Below are 20,572 nucleotides of genomic sequence, written 5' to 3'. Positions count from 1 at the left end.
ACTAAAATTCCACAAGCCATGCAGTGTGACGCGGCCAAAAAAAAAAAAAAAGTAAAAAGGTGTCAAAGTATTAAATGTCTTTTTTATTACTTAGCACTCATCTCTGGTTTAGGTGCATTTGTGAGATAAAGGGAGTTTTATTTAGGTCATTGGAGTGTTTAATGTAACTGTTAAAGGGGAATTATTAGTGAATAAAAATGACATATAAAACTGCTCTGAGGGCTTCCCTGGTGGCGCAGTGGTTGAGAGTCCGCCTGCCGATGCAGGGGACACGGGTTCGTGCCCCGGTCTGGGAGGATCCCACATGCCGCGGAGCGGCTTGGCCCGTGAGCCATGGCCATTGAGCCTGCGTGTCCGGGGCCTGTGCTCCGCAACGGGAGAGGCCACAACAGTGAGAGGCCCACATACCGCAAAAAAAAAAAAAAACAACAAAAACTGCTCTGAAAAATTAAAAGTTATAAAGGTAAGACATTATTTTGAGTGTAAGACGGCTGTATTAACTGCTTAACTGTAGCTTAATTTTTCACCAAACTGGTCATTTACAAGATTAGACCAAGATCAAGACATTAGAAGCAATTTCTATATTGGGTTGACAAGTTGACTTGTTAGTGTATGTGTAATTCATGTAACCAGATGACAGAGCATCTTTTGGGGGGTATTCCATTGGGACATAGATGGAAACATCTTTTTCAACAGAAAATTTTTTTCTTTTTTTACAGAATTCTTTTTTATATAATATAAAAAATATTGCTAGCTGTTGTCATGGGATTGTAGTCCAGATGCCTATTCTAAGCAAAAATTCACATAGACTCCAGCTAATGAAATTAATAAATAAAAATAGTTTGAATTTAGCTTTGAATGTTAGATATATAATATTAAGAGATGATCCCTTTTAATGTAGTGTGATACCACAACCCAGTTATAAAAATATTACTGTTAAAAATTAAAAAGGAGAAAATTGAGCTAGAAGTTCTGAGGGGAATTTAAAGGCACCTGAGAATTTCTTATATTTCTGGGTTGACAGGGTGACCAACAGGAGGTAGAAGATGTTGGGATTGGAAAAGGTCTAGCATATAAAAAACGAACCATTTTTGGGACTTCCCCAGTGGTCTAGTGGTTAAGACTCTGCCTTCCAATGCAGGGGGCATGGGTTTGATCCCTGGTCAGGGAACTAAGATCCCACATGCTGTACAGTGCAGCCAAAAAACAAACAAACAAAATGAACCATGTTATTCTAACCCAATGCATCAGGCAAACTGAAGACTTGTTGTATGTATGACCTTATTTCTGGTTCAATTTAGCCCACATTTATTGAACCTTTTAAGTGTCAGGTACTGTTCAAAACCCCAGTGATAGAAAGGTGAAAAAGGCATGAATCCTGTCCTCTGAGAAGCAAGGGCAAAGGCCTGCTGGCAGAGGGAGCAGGACACGTTAGAAGGACTGAACAGAAGAGGCATTGCTCTGCACAAGTCCACTGTATAGCTGTCTTATTATTGTCCATTTATTTTGCAAAGGGAAAAATAAACCAGGTGGGGCACAGATTTTCTTTCTGCTGCTTGTGAATGTTTCATTGCAGTAATTTATATGACCTTTTTGATGTATAGTAATATTTAATTTATTAAGCACCTGATATAGTTCCATTCTATCAGGTTGGAGTGGAGAATATAAAAACTTAAGATATGGTCTTCTCCTTTTATCAATTCATGATTTACTTAAGTAGCCAGATGGCATACAGCTATAAAGAGAATTCAGTTATAAGTGCTGTAATCAAAGTAAAACCAACATGCAGTGGGTGACATTGTTCCTTACTGTAACTAACCAGGCCAGTGTTATATCTGTTTTATAGATGAGGCATGAGAGAAGTGAGCTGCTTCTAAATGAGTTAGTACCAGAACTCAAACCCTTATGTTAGTTTATACTTGGCTTCTTATTAATACTTACTTTGTGTGTGTGGGAGTTATGTGAAATGGTTAGATAAACAGTAACAATGACAACAACTAACATTTATTGGACACTTATGTGCCAGGTACTGTGCTAAGAGTTTTACATAACCATCTGATTTAATCCTTAATAGGAGGTAAGTACTACAATTATACACGAGAAAATCAAGACTTGGGGATAAATTGCTTAAGAACAAAACTATTAAGTGGCAAGCTAAGACTTAGACTGAAGTGTTCTGAAATCTTTGGAGAGAAAATACTGCATGTTGGCACCAGGGCCTTATGGTTTTTGAAATCTGAATTTGTCAAAACTTTTGTTGAGACATTTATACTAATATTATGTATGCAGTTAGAGAATTTTAAACATTTGTCTCATCATTAAAACTTGATTAATTCTTTAAATGATTGGTCTGATTTCCAGTGGATTGTAGAAATTTACTGTCACTCTGTAGATGTCTCTGATACCAACTTATTTTTTGCCTTTTGCTGTTGTTGATTTGAAATAGATCAGAGGTTGGATCTATGCAAACTTGGGCCAAATGACAATGATACAGTTAGAGGACAGATAGTAGGTAAGTGTGGAATTGAAAGTTATGTGAATTTTGGCTTTATTTAAGCTGATCTAAACTCTAAATACCTTTAAAATCAAAGTACAGTTAACTGTAGCTTCATTGTATTGGCATGAATTAAATGAGTCATGTAAAATTATTCAAATAGTGGATGCAGAATCTAGGACAACTTAATTTTTTTAAAAAGCAAAAAAATACAAATAATGTAAAAAACAGGCTCCTAATGTGAAGAACTATTGATCCTTTAGGAAGGAATTCTTTAAAAGTATACAAATACAGTAGAACACTGAGATAGACTTTATAGATGATACTAAGGTTTTCTGAAAGTAATTCTCAAACTGGTTTTTGAGTAAGAAAAACCAGTTTAATGCTTTGCAGTTTTAAAGTAATCTTTACTAATAGAAAAAAATAGAATGGTAGTATAGCACTGATTGGAGAAAGGGAAAATTGTTACCTTACTCATAAGGCATTTAGTGGGCTAGTGGGGTTATCTTGAATTGGCCCCTTTATATAAAATTTCCTGCGACTTATCTTAAGAATTGATAGATTGAGATTTGATCAAGATACCTAGAATGGTAGGGCACTGAGGTGGGCTCCTTTGAAGCTTCTTAAAGAAGTAACATGCAATTGGAATCTTACCATTGCATTATAGAGCAGAATTTAGAATAACATGATTGCATTATATGAACCTATCAGAGAGGTTTTAGTTACAGAAAGGACTTGAAGGACTTAGTTTTACAAGGCAGTGAATTAGGTTCATAGAGAGTTGCCAAAGTAGCATCATAACAAAAGCCCTATTGTGGTTATCGCAGGGAAATATCTACACTACAGCGTTATTCATAATTCCTGTCATTCTTAGATTGAGAAGGAAGTTAAAAACTAAAAAATGTGGAATACACCTTTCATGTGTTACGCCTCTTTTTAAGTGCACTAGTGGCCTTGCGTTGCCCCATTAGGATGGGAAAAAAGGAGTTAGACCCTCCTCCATGAACATGATAAAGTGTAGAAAACCTTAAAGAGAAAAATCTCATGGACAAAGAAATCGCAGGGGCTTCACTGGTGGCACAATGGTTAAGAATCTGCCTGCCAGTGCGGGGGACACGGGTTCAAGCCCTGGTCCGGGAAGATCACACATGCTGTAGAGCAGCTGTGCCCGTGCGCCACAGCTACTGAGCCTGAGCTCTAGAGCTCGCGAGCCACAACTACTGAAGCCTGTGCGCCTAGAGCCTGTGCTCCGCAACAAGAGAAGCTGCCGCAGTGAGAAGCCCGCTCACTGCAATGAAGAGTAGCCACTGCTCGATGCAACTAGAGAAAGCCCGCGTGCAGCAACGAAGACCGACACAGCCAAAAAAAAAAAAAAATTGCAGAATTTAGTAGAAACTAAAGAGTTCATTCTTAAGTATTAAAATAAGCTAAGACAGGTGTCTTTCAAAGAGAAATATTTTAAACTGCAGTAATTCTTTCTAGTTCTGTGACTGTTCGTATTGTTTTTATTGTTTAATAGTAAGTCTTCAGTCCAGAGACCGAATAGGCACAGGAGGACAAGTTGTGGACTGCAGTCGTTTGTTTGATAATGATTTACCAGATGGGTAAGCAAAAACCATTAGATAATATCCCTAAAATAATGAGAAATAAGTTGGTGTTTATATTTAAGTTTAGAAATTTGCTGATGGATCCCAAAATCTAGGTTTTCCTTGTACTTAGAAAATTAGTGAGGGATCTTATCACAACAAATTCATAAAATAAGCCATGAATTAGATATGTTACATTTGTTTTTTAAGAGTTTTGACTAGGAGACAAATCAAATTTCTTGACAAATTTAAATCTCCTGTAAATATTATATATTCAAAAGGAAAACTTTTTTGATTGATTTAATTATTCAAAACAAGGCATGTAGGTGCTGAATCTGAGGCATTGCTCTATTTAGAGGGATGAGATACAGAATTTGTGTAATAGTAATTACAATAACATAGTAACATTTATTGAGCCTGCAAGTGTCGAATAGTGTTATAAGCACTTTATATCATTTATCATTACATGATATACATTAGATCATTTAATTCTCATAATGTGATTCTGGAATTAGACCATTTGGGTTCCAGTCCTTACTCTTCTGTTTACTAGCTTTGTGAGTTTAATCAATTTATTTGACTTTTGTAAGCTTTGGTTTATATTTATTTATCACAGAGGATAATAGTATATACACCATCAGTACTTGTGAGGCTTAAATGAAATCATGCATGTAAAGCACGTAGCACAACGTCTTGCATAGAGTAAGTGCTTAATAAATAATTAGCTAGTACCACCGCTACTGTTACTACCATTTACTACCCTCATGCGTTTTACAGACCTTCGAAACTGAGACTCAGGTTAAGTATTTTGCCAGAGGCCACATAGAACTGGCAGAACTGGAACACAGGTTTAAGCCTTGATTCCAAAGCTTATGCTTTTTATCATTGCTCTCTTTGTTTCATACTAGTTCTGAAACCTTACCGATTTTATTTTTAATTTTCAAAGTATTTTTAATTAACTTCAATGAGGTATAGTTTACATACAATAAACTATATCCATTTTAAGTGTATAATTGGTTGAGTTTTAAGTTATTTTTGACATGAAATTTCAAATCCAAGCTATGGTATTTGCTCATTTTGTATAAGCTGTTAAAAATTGCTATAATTTGTCTGTTTATGGATCATTTTAGCTTCTTGATATATCTGTTAATTTTTATGGGTTTGAGGTGGATTATGGTACTTTTGAAGGGGAAGCTTAGGATGAAATAACTAGTCAGTACTGAGAGATTACAACAGTTGTACGGCTTATTCTAAATTTGTTCTACATTATTGTACTATAATTGTAATCACAGGGGAAAAAACCTATTTAGCATCTTTTTATTTTCTATTGTTTAAGGCCTCCAAACCTCTGCCAGTGGTTTGGTGGAATATTAACTATAGTCACTTGCCTAATTTTTTTGTTATATGAATTAATAAGATATTGAAGAAGAAGTGGCATAATTGCTTTTTAAAAAATTAGTTTGAGAAATAGCCCTTGTTGGTGAGGTTGTGGAGAAAAAGGAGCGCTTGTACAGTGTAGGTGGGAATATAATCAGTACAGCCACTGTGGAAAATGGTAGGGAGGTTCTTCAGAAAGTTAAAAACGGAATTACCATATGATCCAGCTATCCCACTTCTGGGTATGTATCCTAAGAAAATGAAAACACTAATTCAAAGAGGTATATGCACCCCTTTGTTCATTGTAGGATTATTTACAATAGATAAGATATGGAAAATAGATAAGATATGGAAGCAGCCAAAGTGTCCATTAATAGATGAATGGATAAAGAAGATGTATTACACACACACACACACACACACACACACACACACACACGAATATTGCTCAGCCATAAAAAAAGAATGAGATCTTGTCATTTGCAACAACATGGATGGATCTAGAGAGTATTATGCTAAATGAAATAAGTCAGACAAAGACAGATATCATATGATTTCACTTATATGTGGAATCTAAAAAACAAAGCAAACAAACAAACAAAACAGAAACAGACTCATAGATACAAAGAACAAACTCTGTATTGGTTTGCCAGAGGGGAGGGAGAGGAGGGGAAATTGATGAAATAGGTGAAGGGGATTAAGAGGTACAAACTTTGAGTCATAAAATAAGTAAGTCACAGGGATGTGATGTACAGCATAGGGAATATAGTCCATATTGTAATAACTTTGTATGGTGACAGATGGTTCCTAGACTTGGTGATCATTTTGTAGTGTATATATGTCAAACTACTATGTTGTATACCTGAAACTAATAGAATATTGTATGTCAACTATACTTTAAAAAATTCATAACTTTTAGTAGAAAATGTGTAAGAGAAAATAAAAATATGAAGATTAAAAAAATTAGTTTGGGTAGGCTAAATGCTTTAAAAAGCTTTTATATACTTTTCTAGTTAAATTTAATTTTTAAAAATTATGTATAGGGCCTCCCTGGTGGCGCAGTGGTTGAGAGTCCGCCTGCCGATGCAGGGGATACGGGTTCGTGCCCCGGTCTGGGAGGATCCCATATGCCGCGGAGCGGCTGGGCCCGTGAGCCATGGCCGCTGGGCCTGCGCATCCGGAGCCTGTGCTCCGCAACGGGGGAGGCCACAACAGTGAGAGGCCCGCATACCGCAAAAAAAAAAAAAAAAAAAAATTATGTATAATCTTTATTTTTAGTATGGCCTTTTTCCCCCCACTAAGTCCTGGAGAAATTAGTATAATTTAATTGAGCATTGTTGACATCATTGAAAAATTCTCAGTTTGGCTGATGGAAAATATTAGTCACACCTCAGTATAAATATTTTAAAAGCTTCAGAATTCTAGAAGACATATTGTACAGTTCTAAAATAAGTTGAGACAATTCCTATATTCTGTGTATTGCTTTTTCAATTTGTCATTCCTGATTCATAACAGCAAATGTCTTCCTGGCTTGTTCCAAAAACATTCCATGTCTGGCTTCCTATTACTGCTTTATCTCTCAATACTTTTATTTAAGCTGGGAAGAAAGGCGAACTGCCTCTGGAAGAATCCAGTACCTAAACCACATAACAAGAACTACACAATGGGAACGCCCAACACGGTAAGAACATACAAGTATCTTCCCATGGTCTATGCTGTTTGCCCTCCTGAAGTCCCCTATCTGTTTATCTGTCAGTTTTACCAGATTTCCTTTCTTGGTTTAAACTGCTCTAGATCAGTAGATCTTATAGCAAATGCCATTATTATTTTTAATAAAGATTGCTTAGCAGGTCATCCTGTTATTGTAGCTCCATGGCCTGTGATGGCGTTCAATGAATATTTATTAGATGAGTTAAATGAATACATTGAGAAGTCATCTTATTTCTAGGACTCTTAAAAATTTTTTTTGAGTCCATTATTGAACGGCTGTAACAAAATATGTATACAGGATCTCCATTTATTCAATAAAGTCGGGGGATGATTATATTGTGTCCAGTAAGGTCTTTGACCAAGATAAGAACCAGATGCTCTGAGACCATATGCAGGGGCACCTGACTTAGAGTTGGGGGCAAGATGGTAGAACTTGCAAAGGAAAACTCTGAAGGAGGAGAGTCTCTGAACTAAATCCTGAAGAATATGAGAATTTAGCCAGGTAAGGGGAAGGTGATAAAAAGTGTTCAGGGTAGTGGTAACAGCTATCATTCAGTTCACCAAATTGTTATATGCCAGGCACTGTGCTCAGCATTTGGGCTATAACCATGAATAAGGCAGAAAGGCCTTCCTGGAGCTTAATGTGTAAAGACATGGGGATGCAAGATAAGTTTTGAAAGCTTCAAGGAAAGCTCTAAGTAACTGAAAATGAATAGGATAAGTGGCTGGATTTCCTTTTTTTTCAGAATAAGAAAAAAGTTTATTTGCCACCTCTACTCAGTGTTTGTTTTGCTCCTTCTACTTTTTTTTTTTTCCCTGAGCAGGACTGGCACCAGACATAGAACATCAAATGCTTCTCATTAGCTATACTTTTATTTATTGGAGATTAATTGCTTAACTCATTGAACCACAAAGTTTTCTCTATTATACTGTGATTCTCAGATGAAAGCTTAGCTTATGTTGCCATTTTAAAAAGTGCTTATTTGATAGTTGATTTCTAGTATTAAACTGCCAAGGATTATATGGAAGTCAAAGAACCTATTTTTATCATATTTGAGTGTAAATAAATGTGTACTTGTGTCAGTGCTTTAGTGAAGTCTATTTCCTTCTCATTTAACTAATAAAATTGACTTTAATTTCCACATGAATAAAGTCAATTGCGTTGTAAATGTTAGTTTAAAAATTAACTCTTGGACTTCCCTGGTGGCGCAGTGGTTGAGGGTCCGCCTGCCAACGCAGGGGACACGGGTTCGTGCCCTGGTCCGGGAAGATCCCACACGCCGCGGAGCGGCTGGGCCCGTGAGCCATGGCCGCTGAGCCTGCGCGTCCGGAGCCTGTGCTCCTCAATGGGAGAGGCCACAGCAGTGAGAGGCCCGCGTACCGCAAAAAAAAAAAAAAAAAAATTAACTCTTGATTATCCTCTTAGTTTGGATGACTTACAAGAGGCTGTAAGCTCTTTGAAGAGACAGACTATCTTTCCTTTATTCACTCAATATTTATTGAACTACTACTCTTAAATATATGCTGAGCATATAGGTCTATAGGTGCAGGGAATATATATGGTGGGGAACAAACTAGGCAGACTTTCTTCTCTCAGTAAATATTCTAGTGGGGGAAGACAGACGAAAACAAGGATGCAAATGAGAAAAATATCAGAAGTTACTGCCATGCTGAGGAAGTAAGGTGAGGTACTGTCAAATGCCTGGGTGACTACTTTAGATCTGAAGGTCAGGAACGACCTCTTAGAGGCAACATTTAAGCTTAAGCTAAGATTTGAATGACAAAAAGGAGTCTGGCCTAGGGAAAATAGGAGAAAAAATCACTCTAGGTAGAAGGAAGGGCTGGCTACTCTCCAGCACTAAAGGTAGAAGGACCATGGCAAGCTTAAGGAGGAGGAAGAATGTCAGTGTGGCAGAGGCAGAGTGGGAGAATGGTGGGGACGCAAGTCTGAGGTTGCCTGTGGCTAAGCCAAGTAAGGCTTGGTGAGCTCATACTCACATCTACAAATATATGCGGATTTCATATGAAATGTAATTAAAATCAATATAAAGTGATTTGAATACATAATTGATAATCTGCTTATCACCTGGGTTTCTTTGGTGCTTTGAGGCTTTGGGTTTGCTTTTATTGAGAGCTCTTGAGTCATTATATTTGTATTAATCATTCCATTTTCTTACAAGTGATTGTTATTGCTGTACATACATTGTCTATAAAATTCTGCTTTTGGTATCTGAGTTGAGTAACTCTTTTTCCTTGTTACTTTTCGATAGACCAGCATCTGAATATTCTAGTCCTGGCAGACCTCTTAGCTGTTTTGTTGATGAGAACACTCCAATTAGTGGAACAAACGGTGCAACATCTGGACAGTCTTCAGATCCCAGACTGGCAGAGAGGAGAGTCAGGTCACAACGACATAGAAATTACATGAGCAGGACACATTTACATACTCCTCCAGACCTACCAGAAGGCTATGGTATGACAACTAGCAGAGGAAAAATAAAGTGTGTTTTACTGATTTCAGCTTGCTAAGAAGCCAGAAAATCAACTTTTAAAGAAGTTATTAATCTGGGTTTAGGAATTCTGCATGAAAATCAAAGTAAATGTAAAACGCCCCAACTTTGAAAAGTCTTTGAAGTGGTAGAAGACTAACACCACTTTGACTTTGGGCCAGTCGTTTAACCTTAACCTTTTTGCCCAGTTACAATGAAATGAGATGAATGATACCTCTCCTTTTCACAAAGGTATTGTGAGAAGCATATGAAACAATGTGAGACTGCTTTGTAAACAGGCACTGTAAAAAGTGAGACGGTGTTTTTCTTGATAATGGCAATCTGAAGTCAGACTTGTAATTTTCTAGACGTGCATATTTAGAAATAATTTAAAAAGCATATTTCTGATGGTATTTATATATTGTATTTGTATTGTCTATAATTTTGTGTTATCTGAGTGATTGGGTTATTGTAAATGATTTAGTCACTTCTGTGTTTGTGTAAAAGTACTATAATCTTCTATAGTTCCCTAAGTTTTAGAATTCCATGTGAAAGATGACATGAATCTTCTCATAGTTGAATACAGAACTTCCTAAACTCTTGCAGTATGACCTCAGCTGTTCTCTCCTCTCTTGCTAAAAGCTTAACCAAGTTACTTAACATCCTTGCCCTTTCCACAGCCTCTAGATAAACAGTTCTGGGCTGATGATGACACCTAGTGACCAACATTGGGAATTGCCTGATCTAACTTGTATTTTATTTTTACTCCAGAATGTTCTTTAAACTTACACAAATGCATCATTCTTACTTTATTTTTAAAGTATTTTAACTATTTAATTTTTTAAAAAACCCAATTTTTCCATTAATTGAGCTAGGCCACACAGGTTAACTTAAAACACAGTGGTTAGAGCATGGGCTTGGGAAACAGCTGGGTTCATATCCTGGCTTTGCTATATATTAGTTGTGTGACGCTGGGCACATTAACCTGTTTGAGCCTCAGTTTTATCTTCTGTACTATAAAGTGGGGAAAATATTATTACCAACCGTGTAGATTTGTTGCAAGAAATAAATGAAATTTCATGAGAAGTTAAAATTTAGCTGTTATTATTAATGTCCAGACCTTAGAATCAAGTATCTCCTGGCATTCTTTTTAATTGAGATTATAAGGCAAGTGGTTTGGAGTGGGGGTGGTTATACTTTATACTTTTACAATATTTGTGTGATTTGGATTAAAAAAATTTTTTTGTACAACCAAAAACATAGAAGTAAAGTGGGTATCAAGGCTGAAATTATTGCAGCTGTCATCTAGAACCAGTTTTAAACATTTTTACATTTATAATTTTAAAAGTTTAAATTGATTTTTATTACAGGTTTATAAACAAATTTATACTAATATATATTAGCAATAGTTTTATTGTTTCATATATTGGAATTTTTCATTAGATTTTCTTTAAAAAAAAAAAAAAGGTAGTTCTGTTGCTTGAAAACATAAGTAAATAAAGACTACAGACCACCACTGAAGAAACCCTTTCACAGATTCCTTCTCTTTGCCCTGGCCTCCTCACTCTCTCCCCAAGGGCTTTGACTTAATTTTACCTGTGGCTTTTTTTTCCCCAGTAGGCATATGTGCTCTTTAGTCTTCCTGCTCCTAACTTGATTATTTTTTCATAATTGCTTCTTTTAGACTATAGGGTGTCTCTTCTATATTCCATCTTTTTTGCTACCGTTTGAGTCCAAATGTAGTCTTGAGAATACACCTCTCTCAAGGAAAGAAAAAACATAAGTCTTGATATAAAATTAGGCATAATTTAAAAAGCATTACCAGCCTGCAAACTCTTTGAAAGTTTCTGCAGATCCCTGAGAATCTCCCCAGAGTTGGTTAGCCTCTTCCTCTGAGCCCTTCTGTTTCCCTTAGGCTCCACATTTAAGACAAATAAAAGATAATTTCTTCATGTTTGTTTTATTTAATTATTGGTTCTGTGACAATCTTGTTTTCTGTTTTCCATTGCAACATGTTTAATATTTGAGCCACGTTATAAGTGTAGTTGGCTTTTAAATAGCTGGGCTGTGACCCTCACCACCATTTATAAGACTGTTTCCAGGAGAAAATCTGTTCTGAGTTCAGAACAAGTGATTTGTAAAGCCGTTCTTTTGTAATGAAATAGATTGGTAATTTGGAGAGTTTACCTATTAATATAATATCATCCTTGTGTTTATAGCTGTTTTTGATTTGGACATTCTGAATATGTTTTTATTATTAGTGTTTCTTAATTTTACAGAACAGAGGACAACACAACAAGGTCAGGTGTATTTCTTACATACTCAGACTGGTGTGAGCACATGGCATGATCCAAGAGTGCCTAGGTAAGAACATATTCTAAATACCCTTCATACCACTGAATATCCATTTCACCTAGGATTTATTTATTTAATCTTTAACTTCTTAAAATAGATGATGTAAAAGTTTGGCTCTTTCTGATCATATTTTCAGTTTGACATTTAGTAGAAAGTCCTACTTACTTCTCTGCAACCCTACCCCAGTGCCGTACCACCCAACCAGTCTCCAGTTCCTCTCCCCCTCCCCCTTAAAAAAATCGAGGCAAAAATGTGGGTCTTGTAGGAATTTGAAAATTGACCTGGGGAAAACATACATACCCTTACAAAAACATACATACCCTTTTTTTTTTTTTAAGGGTAGTAAATTGATATTTTTATTTCTGGTTAGGCTTTTTTAAAAAAGGTTTGTTTATTTTAACTTTATATAAGTGTATTCAGTCTTCATGTTTCATTTTAATGTAGAAAAGGAATAACCCAGTTAACATAAATTAATTTTAAATGCCAAAACTTGTATGTTTGAATTGCAGGCCTTGTTGAATGCATTTACTAACCAAAATGTCAGCTATCTTTTAACTTTAAGAAGATGGAATGACACAAAATCAATTTAGTAGTTTAACACAGTTTCTGGTACATTTTAGTATCAAATAATACATTTTAAACCACTAGCTATTTTGAATTATTTTCTACTGAACAGATGGAGAGTGCCAAGTAGTCCAGTTGAAGCTGCAAAAAAAGGTTGAGTTCTAAGTGAAATTCTAAATCAACTTTGTAAGCTATACATATACCTTTGTTGGATGAGGATATTTTATATATTAAGGGCAGCATTCCTCTCTTCAAAAAAAAAAAAAAAAGTCCTATGGAGGGTCAAGAGATCTTTTTCTGCCTAAAGTTTGTACTGAGAGATCTACTTGTCTAGAATCCTGTTTTTGAATTAAAAACAGATGTGACTAGCTGATTTTGGATTGCTTTGATACTCTGTTTATTTATAAATAAAGCTATTGTAATGAAAATGTTTTCCTTTTTTTCTTTTGGTCGCGCTTTGCGGCTTATGGGATCTTAGTTCCCTGACCAGGGATTGAACCTGGGCCCCGGCAGTGAAAGCACCGAGTCCTAACCACTGGACCGCCAGAGAATTCCCAAAATGTTTTACTTTGTGATAGAGCTTAATCAGAATCTTCTGAGGGTGGCAGCCAAGGAAATGTGTTATCATTCATTATTGTATCAAGGTTGCCATTTCTGTGTCTTCATGATATAAGCTGTTGATTTAAAAAAAAATAGTGAGGAGGAAATTTTTGTTTTATTAATAAGCTCACTGAAAAAATCTAAGTGCCTAACTTTTAGAAATAAGAGTCTTGATATGTAAATTACGAAAAGAAGTGTTTTGGGTTCTGTTTATCAGGTTGAAGGTCAGTAATGAACTTTTCTATAACATAATTTAAAATCATTGGAAGGAAATGTTTAGAAGAAAAATGATTTAAAAAAAAAACTGAATGATTTACAACAGTGTGAAAGCTGATCTTGAGCTGCCTTTTGAAAGAGTGGTGTGTAAGCTGGTGTCGGAAGTTGAAACAGAGAGATTTTGGCACCCCAGTGGGCAGTGTGTTCTTACTCCTAAGGAAACAATGTTGGTTTTTCGTTAATGAATAAGGGGTTTCTATAAAGATTTAAGAATATTTCATATTGAGTATTGAATAATGACTTTATGAAATAACGCTTTGGATTATATTTCTTTTCTTTAGTCTCTATGCTCCAAATTGTTATCTTAAAATATATTTTGTTTTGGGGGATCCTTTAGTGAATATGTCTTTTGTATGGAGGATCTTTTATCAAAGCAGATTATAAATATTTAGATTCTATTCAAATATCATCACTGTTCAATCAAAGACATTTATAAAATAGTGTCACTCAGACACTTTAAAACTAACTTTATGTAAAGATATCCAGTAAACTTAGATTTATCTGAGAAGTACCATTTTCGAATGTTTTGTATTTCTCTTTAAAATAATGATTAATGCTTTGTTATTCACTATATTGCATACTGACTATGTAGTCTTAAAATACAGATCTGTATTACTTTTTATGGCTGTGTAACATACCATTTTCCTTTAATCATTTCCCAGTTCCACATAAAGAGTGTTTCCAGTTTTCTGCTTCTCATCAATTCTTTAGAGCCCTCCCATGTATGACTATAAATTTATAAAATTCTAAATAAAATGATATAAAGTGAAATTCTGCATTACATCAAAAGCATTATTCATTCTTTGATTACAAAGAATGATAATTGTTTTTCATTTCTAAAAGTTCCATTTAAAAAAATCTATCTGTTCATTCTTAATAATCTCTCAGGAATAGTTTGTCTTTGTAATTGTTCCCTTTTATTATTTGTTTTAAACATTTCATATCATAGCTATTCTTTTTGATCTCTGACAGTACTTGGGGAACTAATTCCGTGGTTTTGTTTCTACTGACTCAGTCATCATGAATTCCTTTCTGAAGTGTTTGGTGATCTTTGATTGTGAGTTTGATTTTAATTGGTTGGAGTTCTGTGGACCTAAAGTGAGAATTTAGGAATTTTTCCTGGAATCACTTCATCTTCCCTTTGAGTTCTCCGTGGGGAAGTTCCAGATTTCCTTTTCCAACCTTGCTGCTGGCCTGAGGCTGAGTTTCCCAATTAACCACTACCCTCTGGTACCCCCCCACTCTGCCTGTCTGCCACTCAGGTACCACCAGCTCCAGTTTAATTCACTTAAAAAAAATTTGAGGAGGATTCTTGGAACTTTTCCCCTTTTGCCTCTTTTGAGACTAGCAGTGTCTCAGAATAGCGTGTTCTTTCCAATCTTTAGTTCTGTAGCAGAAGAATCTCTGGGGCACCTATAAGCACAAGTTAAAAATCCTTGTTCCAACAAATCTCTGGGTGCCCATCATTACGTTTTCACTATGACTAAGAAGAGGTTATTTCAGGAAAACTTTTTTTCTAGTTTAACTTTGAAAACATAATTTTGATGAGATTTGTCATTGTAATTATTGGTTACAGTTTAAATTTATATTAGACATGCTGCTTTTATTTCATTCTTTAAGGTTCTATAAATCTTTATCATATATAATAGTATTTTAAGAATGCATGATATAATAACAGTGGTCTTTGCTCCAAAAAGCAAAAAGTCTTTTTGCTTTTTTTATTGTAGCAGTAAACCTTAGAACATTCTTCCTAAGGTGTCTTAAACAGGTTCTTCATTCACTAGCTTTATATCTTTCAGAATTCAAAATGGAGTAGTTATCCTTTAAAATATATACTGTGGTTATTTTCAGGATCACATTTCAATAACATTTCCAGTTTTGCTTTGTTGAAGAGCTTAAAATTAATCATGGAATGAACATTTACACAAATTTTATGGTGTAGTAAAGAAAGAAATAATTGAAGGGAAATTTTAGAAAACATTTAATTCCTTATATCACTGACATTTGGAAAACAATATTTTGTCAGACAAGTACTGAAGTACAGTTTATGTTGGCAAATGTTGTGATTGCTTTTATATTAATTTAAAACCTGAATTACATTAAAGCCCAGGAATGAACTGACTAAAAATGTAGGCTGTGTGATAAGTTTCTGAGCCATCTATGGATTGGATTTTGAATATGCAAGTTTGTTGAACCATTGGGAATTAAAGGTTCCAGCTGAATGTCTCAAGTTTCTGAAACAATACATTTTCTCAGACTTCATGGAATTGTTCTGTGTCATTTACACTTGCTTGGCTCAGCAGGCCCAGCAGTGAGGTATTTTTTATTTTATATTTGTTTTTGCAGGGATCTTAGCAACATCAATTGTGAAGAGCTTGGTCCATTGCCTCCTGGATGGGAGATCCGGAATACAGCAACAGGCAGAGTTTATTTCGTTGACCATAACAACAGAACAACACAGTTTACAGATCCTCGGCTCTCTGCTAACTTGCATTTAGTTTTAAAGTAAGTTTTTGAAACAATACATGTTCAAATGCGAGTCTGAACAAGAGAAGACTGATAGATGCTTTTTGTAATAAATGTGATAGAATGTCTGCTCTCTTCAATTATAAATCACTTGTTGAACATAATTTTATATAAGAATATGACAAATTCTACTCTCATGTTTGGGTATTTTAATCCCACTGTGATTAAGTAGGAACCTGTCCTGAAATGTTAGGAAAAGGATATGTATCAGAGGTGCACCGTAGCACACCTGCAGAGACAGGCTACTTTATGGGGTGGATGGATTTTTTTCCTTGAGTGCATCAGAAATAGCTCTAGGGTAGCTGAATCTATCCCAGATGATTTTCTGATGTGTCAGTTTCGTGCCTTTTAAGGCTTCTTTCCCATTTGCAGGACTTAGTCATTCTTACAAGTCTTTGTGAATGGGCTTGATGTACCCTGGTTTTTTTTTTTAATTATTAAAGTACAGTTGATTTACAATACTGTGTCAGTTTCAGGTATATAGCAGAGTGATTCAGTTTGCTATATATATGTGTAATATATATATATTTCAGATTATTTTACATTATAGTTTATTACAAGATATTGAATGTAGTTCCCTGTGTTCTATAGTAAATCCTTGTTACTTATGTATTTTATGTATATTAGTTTGTATCTGTTAATCCCATACTACTAATTTATCCCTCCCCACCCTCCCTTTCCCCTTTGGTAACCATAAGTTTGTTTCCTACATCTGTGAGTCTGTTTCTGTTTTGTATATAGATTCATTTGTATTATTTTTTAGATTCCACATATAAGTGATATCATGTAATATTTGTCTTTCTCTCTCTGGCTTACTACACTTAGTATGATAATCTCTAGGTCCGTCCATGTTGCTACAAATGGCATTATTTCATTCTGTTTTTATGGCTGAGTGATATTTTAGAGAGTATGTGTGTGTGTGTGTGTGTGTGTACACTTGGGTTGCTTCCACGTCTTGACTGTTATAAATAGTGCTGCTGTGAACATTGGGGTGCATGTATCTTTTCAAATTAGAGTTTTCATATTTTCCAGATATATGCCCAGGAGTGGGATTGCTAGATCATATGATAGCTCCATTTTTAGTTTTTTCAGGACCCTCCATACTGTTTTCCATAGTGGCTACACCAATTTACATTCCCACGAACAGTGTAGGAGGGTTCCCTTTTCTTCACACTCTCTCCAGCATTTATTAATGTAGACTTTTTGACGAACTATGGGTTTAAAAAAAATTCAGCTTTATTAAAATTTAATTGACACACAAGAAGTTGTACATATTTGCAGTGTACAGTTTAAGTTTTGACACGTTATATACCTGTGAAACCATCACCATAGTGGAGATAGTGAACATATCCATGACCCCTGAAAGTCTCCTCCTGCCTCTTTGTAGCCTGTTGGTAATCCCTCCTCCCATCCCTTCCCTAGTTTCCTAAGGCTGCCGTAACAAAATATCACACACTGGGTGGTTTATAACAATAGAAATTTATTCTTTTACAGTTCTGGAGGCTAGAATTCAGAATCAAGTTGTCAGAAGGGTTGGTTCCTTCCGGTGGCTCTGAAGGAAAATCTGTTCCATGCCTCTCTCCTAGCTTCTGGTGGTTGCCAGAAACTTTACTGTTCCTTGACTTGTGGACACATTATCCCAGTGTTTACCTTTGTCTTCACGTGGCCTTCTATGATCTATTTTATCCACAAAACTTCTGCCACCAAGTGTGTGGGTTTTTTTCCTCAAATATTCCAGTTCTCCACATCTGCGGACACCAACGAGGTGTACAGCGCCTGAATTCAGTCTAATACCACCTGCAGTTAGTATCAGGCCTCACAGGTTAAGGGCTCAGTCTCACAAGACTGTTCTCACTTCTGATGCCATTTATAAGTCCCAGGCCTCCCGTATTTCTTGCCAACTGGCTATAAGTCGAGTTCTCATGACTCTCTCCTTGGGTTCAATAATTTTCTAGAATGGCTCACAGAACTCAGGGAAATTGTTTCTTTACTATTACCAGTTTATTATAAAGGATGCAACTCAGGAACAGCCACATGGAAGAGAGGCACAAGACAAGGTATGGGGCAGGGGCTGCATAGTGCGTCCACGGCCTCTCCAGGCGCTTCATCCTCCGAGCACCCTCAGTGTGCTCACCATCCAGAAGCTTTCTGAACACTGTTGTTTAGGTGTTGTTATGGAGTTATCATCACACAGGAGTGATCGATTATTAACTCAATCTCCAGTTCCTCTCCCCTTCCCCAGAGGTTGGGGGCATGTGCCTGGAAGTTCTAGGCTTCTAATCAAGCCTTGGTCTTTCTGGCGACCAGCCCCCAACCTGAAATTATATAGGGACCTAGCAAGTCACCTCACTGAAACAAAAAATGCTCCGATACCCAGGAAATTCAAAGGGATTCAGGAGCTTCTGTGTCTTGTACTGGGGACAAAGACCAAATATTAGAACAGAATACACTCCTGTCACCTGTGTCACTCAGGAAATTTCAAGCATTTTAGGAGTTCTGTGTCAAGAACTGGGGACAGGGACCAAAGTATATTTCTTATTATGCCACACTTTCTTTCCTGTATGTCTGGGTCGAAATTTACCTCTTATAAGGATACCAATTTATTGGATTTAGGGCCACCCTAATCCAGTGTGACCTCATTTAACTTGATCACATCTGCAAAGACCCTATTTCCAAATAAGGTCACACTCACAGGTGCCAAGGCTTAGGACTTCAACGTATTATTTTGGACACAGTTCAATCCACACCCCATCTTCAGCCAACCATTGATTTGCTTTTTCTGTCGCCATACATTTGCAATTTTTAGAGTTTTAGATGAGTGGATTCATACGGTATGTACTCTTTTCTTGGTTTCTTTTACCCAGCCTAATTATTTGAGATTCATCTCTGTTGTTGTCTGTATAGTTCACTTCTTTTCATTGCTGGGTGGTATTCCATTGTATGGATAGACCTCAGTTTATTTGTTTACCTGTTGATGAACATTTGGATTGTTTCAGTTTGGGCCATGACTAAACTGTTACGAATATTCGTGTGGGTTTTTTTTATTTTTGGCCACACGGTGTGGCATGTGGGATCTTAGTTCCCCGACCAGGGATCGAACCCGTGCCCCCTGCATTGGAAGTGCAGAGTCTTAACCACTGGATCGCCAGGGAAGTCCCGGAACATTTATGTTTAAGTCTTTGTGTGGACATATGCTCTCACTTCTCTTTGATAAATAAATACCCAGGCTGCATAATATGATAGATTTATGTTTAACTTTTTAAACTGCCAGCTTTCTTTTTGAAGTGATTGTACCATTTGACTTTCCCACTAGCAGTGTATGAGAGTTGTAGTTGCTCTTGCTAACACTTGGTATGGTTAATCTTAATTTTGGACATTCTAAAAGATGTGTAGTGTTACCTCATTTTGTTTTTTGGGGTGGGGCAGTCTGTGTTGGGTCTACGTTGACAGGCTTTCTCTGGTTGCGGCGAGCAGGGGCTACTCTTCGTTGTGGTGCGTGGGCTTCATTGCGGTGGCTTCTCTTGTTGCAGAGCATGGGCTCTAGGCACGCGGGCTTCAGTAGTTGCGGCACGTGAGCCCTAGGGCGTGTGGGCTTCAGTAGTTGATGCACGTGGGCTCAGTAGTTGTGGCTCGCGGGCTCTAGAGCGCAGGCTCAGTAGTTGTGGCGCACGGGCTTAGTTGCTCCGCGGCATGTGGGATCTTCCCAGACCAGGGATCGAACCCGTGTCCCCTGCATTGGCAGGTGGATTCTTAACCACTGTGCCACCAAGGAAGTCCCTCATTATTGTTTTAATTTGCATTTCTCTAATGACTAATGATGTTGAGCATCTTTTCATGTGCTTATTTCCATCTGTATATCTTCTTTGGTGAAATTTTTTTCCCCCTTTTTTAAAAAAACTGAGTTGTTTTTTTTGACTTTTGAGTTTTGAGAATTCTTTAGATATTTGAAATACAAGTTTTATGTCGGCTATATGCTTTAGAAAGACTTTCTCCTAGACCATGACTTGTCTTTTCATTTTCTTAACAGTGTCTTTTGAAGAGCATAAGGTTTCTTTGAAATTTCAATGAAGTTCATTTTATCCATTTTTTCTTTTATGAATTGTGTTTTGGGGATCATATTTAAGAAATTTTTGCATAACACGAGTCATAAAACTTTTCTAGTGTTTCAGAAGTTTTACGGCTTTAGGTTTTACATTGAGGTCTGTGATCCACTTTGAATTAAAGTTTTGTATCTTAAGTTGGTATACCCAAGTTTTTTTTGTTTTTGGATTTTTTGTTTTTGGATAGGATTAATACAGTTGTTTAGAGAGTATTTTTAATATATTCTGTTTTGATTTATATATGTGTGTGTATTAAAAAACACCTTTATTACAATGTTTTATGAGAGTAGTAAATGGTGATTTGTAATTTTCATCAAAGCTGCATTTTCTCTGGATAGTTACACGTTCTAGGTATAAAATTTGGCCTGGTACATAAGAATCACTGAACGTAAAGTAAGTTTGGGTGATTTGTTAGAGAACTGAAAGTTATTTTTGTTTATTTTCTCATAGCTACCATTGCCCTTTATCTTTAGGTTAGGAGATTGTACTCTTGTG

The 20,572-nt window shown here is 36.3% G+C and overlaps 1 protein-coding gene across 2 annotated transcripts in view; it reads left to right on the top strand.

Annotated features, from left to right (window-relative positions):
* The window catches only part of SMURF2 (SMAD specific E3 ubiquitin protein ligase 2), a 124,493-nt gene that overhangs the window by 84,989 nt on the left and 18,932 nt on the right, over positions 1 to 20,572 (top strand). For both annotated transcript variants that reach the window (XM_082604957.1, XM_082604958.1), the window contains 6 exons: positions 2,447 to 2,512; positions 4,014 to 4,098; positions 7,055 to 7,138; positions 9,438 to 9,640; positions 11,936 to 12,020; positions 15,798 to 15,956. In XM_082604957.1, coding sequence (XP_082461083.1) covers positions 2,447 to 2,512; positions 4,014 to 4,098; positions 7,055 to 7,138; positions 9,438 to 9,640; positions 11,936 to 12,020; positions 15,798 to 15,956 — 682 coding nt within the window. The remainder of the gene's footprint in view (positions 1 to 2,446; positions 2,513 to 4,013; positions 4,099 to 7,054; positions 7,139 to 9,437; positions 9,641 to 11,935; positions 12,021 to 15,797; positions 15,957 to 20,572) is intronic.

The sequence above is a fragment of the Mesoplodon mirus genome, assembly GCF_964341445.2.
Source record: "Mesoplodon mirus genome assembly, chromosome: 18".
Lineage (NCBI taxonomy): Eukaryota > Metazoa > Chordata > Mammalia > Artiodactyla > Ziphiidae > Mesoplodon > Mesoplodon mirus.
This window is presented reverse-complemented; position numbering and strand designations above follow the sequence as displayed.